Source organism: Lactuca serriola, chromosome 1, assembly GCF_051521515.1.
Source record: "Lactuca serriola cultivar US96UC23 chromosome 1, Lser_US96UC23_V15, whole genome shotgun sequence".
Lineage (NCBI taxonomy): Eukaryota > Viridiplantae > Streptophyta > Magnoliopsida > Asterales > Asteraceae > Lactuca > Lactuca serriola.
Window position 1 is genome coordinate 92,974,189 of NC_136408.1, and position 10,955 is coordinate 92,985,143.

Below are 10,955 nucleotides of genomic sequence, written 5' to 3' on the forward strand. Positions count from 1 at the left end.
ATAAGGCCTTAAACACACATATTGGAGTGCCACAAGAGTTTACGGCCAAGCCTAGGGGGCTTACGGCCGTAAACTCCCAATGGATGGCTTTTAGGCCATAAACTCTAAGGAAGTGAACCCAAGGACCCTCCCGTAAATCATCCATGGCCTTGTACCACCCCGGGAACCCTTTCTAGGCCTTAAAACCCCGAAAACGACACTAGAATGTCCAAATTCTATAATGAAAAGAATAAGATGAATAACTTCTTGTAAAATACATATTTCATATGACATTAGGGTCCTAAAAGGTGCACAAGTGGTTATTTGGTACCAAACGCTCAATCGACACTATTACCCGATTTACCCGATTCACCCGATTTCCGCGATTTCATGTGAGTTCATACCCCTTTAATGAACCTTTCAAGTGTTTTACATGTTTTAGGGGGGAGATACAAGTTGCTTATAAATGTTTATGTAAAGTTTTACAGAACGATTTCCGAGTTACAAGGATTAATCACATGTGATTCACTACTCTTAGTTCAAATCACATGTGATTTGCCCCTATGCCTTAAAAACGGGTTTTACCCTTTTCAAACTATTTTTGAACAGTGAATCAGAATTCAAATGTTCTTTTGGAAAAATACTTTCATTTAATCAATTTGCTTATAAAATGTACCCACTCTGATATATTTATATAAATAAGACTTGGAGGACTTAGGACCGATATCTCGCCTTATTTCCTGTTCTTGTTTGATTGTGGGCTTAGGGTAGTAGTTATCCGTCCGACTGTCGTTGATTTCTTACTTATATAAAATCTGTATATCAGTATGGGATACGAATATTACTGCTTTCACTTAATGCTAAAGTCACTAACGCGCTAAGAAACATCCCCACTAAGATAACCATAATAGGTATGGTTAGGGTCGCTACCGCTACTACTCGCTAAAGTTATTACTATCTACACTATAATACTCACTATCACTAGACGATACACTAGTAAGAGAATACGCTATGATCAATACTAAGAGATTACTACACTATAACAATAGAGAAAACACTAAACAAACAATAATACACTAACCCGCTACGAGATACTCTATTCGCTATTCATTACGCCCGGAGTGTTCCAGCAGGAGATGACTCTACATGTATAGATCTATACGGGGCAGACGCTATTACATCCCGACTGTTAACTCAGTCCGTGTCGTACAGGCCCAGGGATGCCACTACTTCACTACACTATGCATGACCGGGAAGGTCATGGGATCCTCTATTATCCACACTATTGGTAATATACAAGGAATACCCTACAACTACACTAAAATACTACACTAAATGCTAAACCACATCCCGAAGTAAGTAAGTATCTATCACTAAAGGAAGCTCGCACCTCTATCATGAATCACGGGCTTAACTTATCCTATCACATTTGTCATTTGGAGATTTGCCAATGTATTTTTACAATATACTGTTTTCAAAGAAATAAAGAATGCATACTTTTCACAGATTGTCACTTACAATGTATTTCCTGGAAAATATGGGATTTTTCTAAGTTTCTACTACTTATGAACCTAAATGATACATTTTTTTACACTAATGCTTGTATACAAAAACTCACACTAAACTCTTATGAACTCACCAGCTTTATGCTGATAATCGTTTTCAAAATAACTTGTATCTTCAGGTCAAAGATAGACAGGTACAGACGCAGCATTTTTTTTGGAGAAGGTGGAGCACACAAGACCCATCTCTTATTTTTGATTTACTTTTGGGTGATTGTTAAACATTACAAAACACGCATGTAATTAAATTCACTATGTAATGCTATGGTTGTATGATTCTTGTTTCTACTATTATGCAATTGTGATGATACTGTTCACTACGTCATCCACCCCGAAACGTATTCCGCCGTTATCGGTTTTGGGGTGTGACAGTTCCACATCTCAGTAGCAGCAGAGCACGGGCGAGGCCCAAGTTAGGGAAGGAGTGAGGGTGGGTTGGGCCCGTACCTCACTATCATCAGGAGTATGGACGGGGTTCCATGACTCATCAGTAGCAGGACAAGGGTGGGGCTCAGAGATAGGCGAGGCCTTAGAACAAGAGTCGTTAGTATATGTTTAGCTTATGTGATGTTATGTGATATGTGTATGTGTTATTATATGTTAGTGGGTGGGGCCCTGTGACAGGAGAGGCCTAAGTAAAACAGATATGTATCCGAGCGGGGATCGAAGCCAGGCGGGGCCTGGGGCGGCGAGGCCGTTGTAGCGGGCGAGGCCCGAGGTAGGGGCGAGGCCCAGGATAGCGGGCGTGGCCCAGTATGTGCAGTATGTGGTTATGCATGGTATGTGGTAGGATGGGGAACTCACTAAGCTTCGTGCTTACGGTTTTCAGTTTTGTTTTCAGGTACTTCCAGTAGCGGAGGGAAGAGTTCGGGGTGATCGCATGGCACACACCATAGTTTAGACAGCCTGGGAATGTTTACTCTGATAACGAAGATGTATTTTGGAAACTAATACTCTGTTTATGTTTTGAAATGATGAATTTGCTTAAAGTAATGTTTTATTAAAAGAAATTTTTAGTCTTAAATTTTGGGACGTTACACTTAAATTTTCCGGGTCGAGATTCGGTTGCGGCACCGTGTTTATAATTTGAAGATCGGTGTGTGCCAATTGTCGCCGACGAGCTTCCTCTGTTGATTCAAATTTTTTTTCTAAAAAATTTAGAGTTTTGTCGATTTTATCCGCTAGTACGTCCTCGTTTGTTGATTTTCCGCTAGAAGACGCCTCTTTTCTTGCTTTGTCCCTTCCCGGTGGTCAACGAATTTGGACGTCCGGTGGACCCTCCCCCTTGGTGGCGTCGAACTCATCATTGAGGTCAAGGTTAACACCAATGTTCGACTCGGACATTCTCGGTCGTTTGTTGGAGCCAGTGGTAGATCCCGAATACGCAGTTTCTGGATAAATGACCCATTTTGGACAATTGCAACAACTTCCCACGCTTTTTGGTTGGCAAATGGTTTACCATTGTTGGTAATTTTGTATTGGAAAAACGCGGTTGATAAAATGTTGAAATCGTTGCTACCGCTTCTATGCATATTTTTAAGATTGTCAAATACGTCGTTAAATTTGGTGCAAGCTGCTCGAAGGTCACGACATTCTGCATTGACCGAGTCGTATGTCCGGCTCGTTTGTCTTCCTAATAAGGTGTGGAAGTGGTCTAAAACACGATTCCAAAAGCTTTGATCCGTTTACGCATTGCCAACATCCCCGTCTTGTGATATGAAAATCCAAGCTTTAGCTAAACTTTCCTCCTCGGTCCATTGCATACTTTTCTTTTTCCTTTGATCTTTTGATTTTTTTTGCCTTCTACGATTTGGTTGTGTTTCTTCAACCCGTTCGTCGTCGCCGTCATTGTCGAGGTTTATGGGTTGAGATTGAGATAGTGAAACCTGAGATGATTGTGAAGTTTGTTGACGTTGGAAAGTTTGGGGTTGAAATTGCGGAGAATGTTGTTATTGAAATACTTGAAATTGGGGTTGAATGAATTGTGGTTGTTGTTGTTGTTGGTAGTAGTATGGGTGGTATGAAAGATTGGTGAATAGAGGTTGTTGAATTGGAAAGGATATCAATTGCATGTAGCTAAGATTCACTGACAGATCATTTGGAGTGGCCAGTGGCGGATTCAATTAGCAACTAGTGGGGTGCATGGCCCCCACTTAAAAAAAATTGCTAGCAGTATATATATATATATATATATATATATATATATATATATAATGATATTATTATTTATTAATGGTTGGTCCCCTCTTCAAAATACTTGGTCCCCACTCCCCACTGTTATCCAACATTTCTTTCTCTCTAGTGTGACTCTTTTCTCCCCTGTTTTTGACCTAGCTACCAATTGCAAGAACTCATGAAGGAAATAATAGAAACCATTAATACAAATAATTGAACAAATGAAGGAATTGCTCGAACCTAGCACACACCATCTTCGTTGGAAAGTTTGTACATTTACTCCATTGAAATCATAATATTTATGAACTTATTCCATTGATTGCTTTTGATTCAGAAATCATAATATGTATAAACTAAATCATAAGGTTATTTTATACTCTGAAATATGATTTTTCTGATTTTTGGTGGGACGAGTTGATACAAAATGTTATTTGGAATGTTATACTGTGAAATCTGATTTGTCTCTAATTTGTGTAATGGTTTTCTAATTTGTGTAATGGTTTTGTATGAACCATTTCAAAATGTTATTATGAATGTTATTTAAAGAGGAGAATAATGTTGGAATAATCCAGAAATTTCAAACTTTAAATATCCGTTTTTGCATTTGATTCATTATCTTTTTCCTGCAAATTTATTAGTAGATAATAATAGTTGGTTAGCTTTTCTTTTCTAGTATAAATAGGAGATGTTTTTTATATTTACCATGAGTTTTTTTAATTAAATAAAATCCCAACATAAAAAGTTCCTAAAATACCCTTGCGTTATGTTCTTCATCCCATGTTTGCTCTTGTTTCTTGTGTTTGGTGCTCCTCCGTAGAAACTCAGATTTTAAAATTTACAAATGACATACAGTTAACAAAATAACATGGACAAAACGGTGAAGTCAACGGTCAATGTGCACCCCACTTGACTTCCCAGCTAGATCCGCCACTGGAAGTGGCTGAGGTATTTTGGTTTGGATCCATAACAATATATGAGGAAGGAATATTTTTTAGTGAATATATGTGTTTGTGTTGAAAATATGTGTGTTTGAAAAAAAATGATATATATATATATATATATATATATATATATATATATATATATATATATATATATATATATATATATATATATATATATATATATATGACATGGCAAGGATTGTTTACTTAATACCACCAAAAATGAGCGGTGATTTGGAGGGTGGGTCTAGATATGGAGAGGTGATGGGTGGGGGCCCGCAGAGGCGGGTGGATGGGTGAATGGAGATTGAATGGGGTAGATTTTATAAAGGTGAGAATGAGATTGATGATGAAGTGGAGATATATTTTATGGAGACACGTTAACTTCATTGGAAATCTGGGCTCATTGTTGAAGGTATTGATATTCATTCTGTAGACGCATGATCATGACATAAATTGGTGAAAAACCTTCCAAGTTATATGTGAAAATAACAGTTAATGCTGGTTTATTTTGGAGGAAACTATGTTTAGGGGACTGGGTACTTTTTGTAGTTATGTTTTTACAACCACCAAAATATTTCAGATGGAATTACATATGTTAAGTCTACATTAATTGTGTAGCTATATGTGATGGAGTTATATGTTTTAATGTTGGTTTATTTTGGAGGGAAATGTTTTTGGTAGTTATGTTATAATGACCCTAATATTTAAGTAATTCATGTATAATTTAATGTTGAGAAAAGTGCATCAAGAATAATATTACACTAAAAAGCCGAAATACAAACAAAAACAACATTACATGACACGTCATAAAAAAAATTCATGCATGCGGACTGGCCTTTTAACTGCATTAGTGAATCCCTGCATTCATGCAACAACACATATAAAGATAATATAAAATTAGTGTTACACATTTAATACATTAATTATTTTATAAAATTTGAATTTTTCATAATATTTAAGTTACCTACCTCATTAAACTTGAATAACACCGGACGTGAATCCCTCTCGGATGTTGCCACTTTTTTCACAGTTTCGGTCAGCTGAGAACCATTCACGCTCACTTTCTTAAACCTGGTTTGCAAATTAATAATTAATAATTTTACTATAAGCCACAAACAAAACAAAAAATATAAAATATTTGGATTAAATTACCTTTCAAAGAAATTGAAAGAGCTTGATTTCTTCTTTGTAGTAGTAGAAGTCTCAGATGATTTTGGTACTACAGTGATAATAGGAGTATGTTTTTCTTGCTGTGTGGGAGTGGGACCCGATGGATTCTTTACTTTGGTGGCATTTTTGTCATTTTCCACAACACGATTAGGTTTACTAAATTTCTCTTTCACAATTTCTTTCCCATCATCTCCATGCATTGATCTGTTGATGCTACTTTGTATTATCTTCTGGTTTTCAACCTATTATAGCAACATAGATTAACCATGATGTTAGGGGCAATTTAGTCTTTTTCACATACAAGTCAAGTGGGTGGTTTTGTAACTTGTAACTCTTATTGCTTACCTCATGGCATAGAAGCTGCTTAACAGCTAAGCCAAGAATGAAGTAATTACTACTGCACCCCTGCAAGCAGATTATTATAAATTAGAAATTATATATATAATTTCAATTTAGATTTTATTATAAAAAAAAAAAAATCAAAAGTCAAAACCCTAACCTCAAAGTTTACAAAGTCAGCAATTGGGGGATCAAAAGAAAGAACTGGAGTGTCCTTGTCTGTAGCAACTTCAAATTTAAGTTTATTAGGTAAAGGATCGATTTTTTTGTTCTTGTATGTTATGGCATATGACACCATGGTATTAACCAGATGAGCCATTTCTTTTTTTTCTTTTTCTGATAATAAATGCAAAGCCACCTGATAATAAAAAAAATAACTTCAATACAAAGAAAGTATTAAAAAAAAGAATTGAGAAGAAATAAATTACCGGCTTTAAAGTTGGAGGTGATAAAATATGCAATAATGGAGAAACCAAATCTTCCACAAAAGATTTAGTGGATATGTGTCTTGAGATTGATGGAGATATTTTATTGTGCCACATGTGCAATGACTCCACTTTTTCTATGAGTGTCGTTCGATATCTGTAGTAAACAATGAACTAATTCAACCTTAAAAAACAAAAGCTAGTGTTTATTTAAAAAAAAAAAAGTATAAATCTTTAGTTTGATTGACATACCTATGAAAAGATTTTGGCCATTGAATATTAGGTTTTTCAACTTGAGATACCACACCATGTATAGAAATTGCAATAGCGGGTTGATAAGCTGCAAAAAGATAACATACTTGTGTTAGCTTTTATATAAAATCTACAATTTTATAAATGTTTGTACACAGAAAAAAGGTTAAATACCCATAAGAGACATTTTCTGTGTACGCATAATATATTGATGAAAGATATCAGAAACCTCAAGACTGTGTAAACACTTGACCTACATAATGGAAATTTGTTAAATTAATATGTCGAGTTACTTAATATATATATATATATATATATATATATATATATATATATATCCTTGGAATAAAAGTATAAAACTCACTGTTTTTTTCATCACAGGATCATGATAATTTAAATGGAGGATGTTCTCATGGATTCCATCTAATATTAAATCATAGTTGCCACTGAAAAGTCATCAGTTAAAGAAAATGATGTGGCAATTCTGGAAAAAGAGATTGTAATATTTTGAAATATTTTAATATACCAGTTAGAGATCAAGGAGTGAAGAGAGTCGAACTCGTTAAACATGCTTCTGGAACTTTCAATGGACTTTCTTGCCCCCTTTAATCTTCTCTTTTGGAAAACCTTTTGAATAAAAAAGGGTTAGATTCAAAAAAATAGCAATGTAATAGAAAGAAATGAAAATGGCATGTTATAATACACAAATAGATGAAAGTAAATTGTTATTTCTTGCATTCATACCTCCTTCCATACATCAAAAACACTTTTTGATGCATCCTTCCTACCAACCACTTGAGAACTGATATCCAACTACAAGAAAAGAAAAACAGTTCTTTTAAATTTAATTGAATAAAAAAAGTACAGACAGTTTGTCAATTCATAATAATTTCTATGCATAGAAATACACATAAACAAGCTGAATTCCACATACCACATTGAGCATTTCTTTCTTTTTGTTGAGGAACTGTAGAGTATTCAAGCATGATCTAATGTCACATTCTAAAAAAAAAAGAAAAGAAAAATTAGATATACAAATATAGATGAAGTGATAAGCGATAAGTGATAAGGGATAACCACTTTTTTATATTTTCATATTACTACAATAATACAATATCAAAGTTTATTATCGACATAAACAATATGTTGAGAGATACAATTTAGCAAATCACATACCAGTATATTCAGCCAATGCAGAAAGTGCAACAGAACTTGTCCTCATAGCTTCTTTGTTGCATATATACTTAAGCCTAAATATTCAGTAATAAATCTGAGATTAGTTGCATTTTAAATTTTTAATACCATTTGATAACTGTGTCTATGTAAATAATCACCTGCTGACAATACGATTTACTGTTGGCTGAACAAATACAAGAACCCTGCAATTTTTCAAAACATGTTGTCAATAATTTAGTCTGAATAATACATGAAAAATCAACAAACTGAGATAAAACTTACTTTGCTACTTGACGCAATGGTCTCAAGGCAGGGGCATATAGGTCATTGCAAATGCAAATTATCTACATATGAAGACAACCCATGAGTATCAAATAAATGAGAAAGACTAAATCATGGAATAAACACATAACTACATAAGTAAATTGATCCTACAGGTCTTAAAAGTGGAGTGTCCTTTTTTTTCTTTTTTGAAGATGTTTTTCCTGATTGTTCTGTTTGAACAATATTTTCAACCCCACTATCAGATCTCTTATCACCAGCAACCTGCATTGATAATTGTAACTTGTGTGAAAAAATGAACAAATAAAGTGATATAAGAGAAGGTTAAAATGTGTATATTAGGTTAATAAAGAAAATTAGAAAAGCATGATTTACCATCTTTAAAATTACATCCACTGCCCCTTTACCATCACCAAGAGCTCCATCAATTTCATCAATTATCTACAACAAAAAAAGTTAAATTACATTCTTACCCAAAATAGAAAGTCATAATAGTATTGTGTGATGTAACCTACCAAACACTTTGGCCTTGAATCAGCCATGACAGAGTTCATCTGAACCACATCAAGAATTTTGGTTTCAATTGTTGATGATGACCTGTCATCACTAGCATTAATCTCCACCACACGATATCCACAGTGTTGAGCTGCCACATGTGCAAGTGTTGTTTTCCCAAGCCCTGGTGCACCACATAGTAGAAGGATCTGCAACAATTGTTGTATGAACATTGAACATATGGTATTGAAAAGCTCTAGCAACAGTGTATGAATTATGAAACAAGTTATAAAGTTTACTTTACCTTCTGTTCTGGTGGGCCAGAGTCCTTGATCTTCTTGTTATGAAGTTCTTGCATGCCATGATGATCATATTTGTCTTCTCTGAATGTTTCATTGTTAGATGTAGAATCTTTGTTCCACCCATTCAAATTCTTGCTGGAAACTTTCTTATGTTGAGAAACAGTGGAATGCCTTTTTAAAGCGGATAAAACATCGTCTGTTGTACTCTTGAGTTCAGATCCAAAAACAGAAGTGTCCCATTGTTTCAACCATAAAAGGACCTGGAATTAGGAAACTGGATAAGATTCAATAGTTTAAGATAATAATAAGGTTATAGCACAGTTTGGAAGGCATATATATGCACCTCTCTGTTGGTATGTTCATCACTGAGAAGCTCCATGAATGAATTAGGAGAATATTTATCCACCCAGAGTCGTTCATTTACCACAGGTGTTCCCACAAGATTTGCATCAACCTGACTAGACACGCTGGCTTGCAAAGCCTGAACACCACAGTAATAATGGTCAGTGTGTTATAACAATTGGAAAGGATTGAAAATTTTAGCCTAGGTAGTAACATTGTGATTCCATACATAACATGCTATTGTCTCTCTATCATCACAGAGATTGGATATGAAGGTCCTAAAGGAGGCAAATCAAGATAAAACTCATTGTGTTCCACTATGTAAGAAGTAGAGGGTGACTATGGTAAGAGATTATGGTGACCAGGTGATCATGACAACAGAGTACGCGTACCTTTTGAATAGCATCTTCTTCCGCCCTCTGCAATAGAACGCTTATAGGTTCCAGCATAAGGCCTGCGCAATTAATTCATCATGATTAAATGCACAATATCGTATACTTATACTACAATTACAGATAAGCATCCAAATTTAACAGTAGAAATTAGCCAAGTCAACAGTACTCTACCTTTGGATGGAGCTTTCACGTCCAACTTCTTGAGCTTGTCATCCTTCTCCTCCTTAACCAGCTTAGCATAAACCCTATCGCCATCAGGCGCCGTCACAGGCATAAAATCTCCTTCAATATCAGTTACATATCGCGAGATAAACGTTTCCTTCTCCTCCTCGACAATAACCACTGATTCTTCCTGAAGCGGCGGGGAGTACCGAAGCCAGTCATCATCAGCTTCAATTGCACTCGAATCATTAACTTTGCATCGCTTATCTTCCACCGAATCGTCAACATTGCTAGGGTCGAGTAAATTAGGGCTTAATGGGCGGAATCGCTTCTTCGGTTGTACTTTCTCCGGGATCGGTAAAGCAGGTTTAACGATGGGTTCCGGTTGTAGAGCTTCATATACTTCTTCAATGTATGATGCTTCTTCTTCGGGTAGTGGTGGTGGTTCGGGATCTTCGTCGAGATACTCTTCGTGGAGTTGCAAGTCGGCTTCGAGCCATTCGAGTTCGTCCGGCATCGGAATGTCCATTTCCATCTCCGATCTGAGCTCGGCGTGGATGAATCTGCGTTTGTGTGTCAAAGAGAGGGCGATGAGGGTCGAGTGAAAACGTATTGGCGGGAAAAGTAGAAAGACGCGGGGAAGGTATACAGTGAAACTCTTAAAATTACGCAACACCCCCCAAAGAATAAAGAGATTACATTTAGCCAATTTGTCTTGTATTTTGTCCACTTTAGCCCGCAATCAATTAGTTTGTCTATTTTATAAGATTTAGAAATATTCAATAAAATATCATATTATATATATATATATATATATATATATATTAAAACAAAAGTAATATTATAGTTTTATGATTTTAGATTTTGGTAATAGTGTATAGTTTTATATTTTACACTTGAAGATAAAAGTTTGTCATTTTAAGCTTTAGTCACAAATGATGGAAAACTTTGG

General features: G+C 35.4%; 1 protein-coding gene across 1 annotated transcript; it reads right to left on the bottom strand.

Annotated features, from left to right (window-relative positions):
- Positions 1-5,366: 5,366 nt before the first annotated feature.
- On the bottom strand, positions 5,367-10,629 carry CTF18 (P-loop containing nucleoside triphosphate hydrolases superfamily protein). The gene is made up of 22 exons (XM_079033173.1): positions 10,013-10,629; positions 9,839-9,900; positions 9,448-9,585; positions 9,107-9,364; positions 8,823-9,011; positions 8,683-8,748; positions 8,461-8,571; positions 8,308-8,369; positions 8,184-8,228; positions 8,026-8,099; positions 7,784-7,851; positions 7,594-7,662; positions 7,376-7,476; positions 7,214-7,295; positions 7,024-7,102; positions 6,850-6,937; positions 6,601-6,754; positions 6,333-6,530; positions 6,179-6,238; positions 5,816-6,075; positions 5,632-5,734; positions 5,367-5,521 (listed from the first exon to the last, which is right to left on the bottom strand). Exons 1-22 carry the CDS (start codon positions 10,536-10,538, stop codon positions 5,468-5,470), a joined length of 2,847 nt encoding a protein of 948 aa, XP_078889299.1. The 5' UTR covers positions 10,539-10,629; the 3' UTR covers positions 5,367-5,467.
- Positions 10,630-10,955: the final 326 nt, after the last annotated feature.

Coding starts and splice junctions, on each gene's coding strand:
- CTF18 (XM_079033173.1), bottom strand. CDS start 10,538: ATGGAAATGGACATTCCGATGCCGGACGAACTCGAATGGCTCGAAGCC. Junction 7,663..7,783: donor AGAAAGAAATGCTCAATGTG/GTATGTGGAATT, acceptor CTTTTCTTGTAG/TTGGATATCAGTTCTCAAGT. Junction 6,076..6,178: donor AGCAGCTTCTATGCCATGAG/GTAAGCAATAAG, acceptor TTGCTATAATAG/GTTGAAAACCAGAAGATAAT.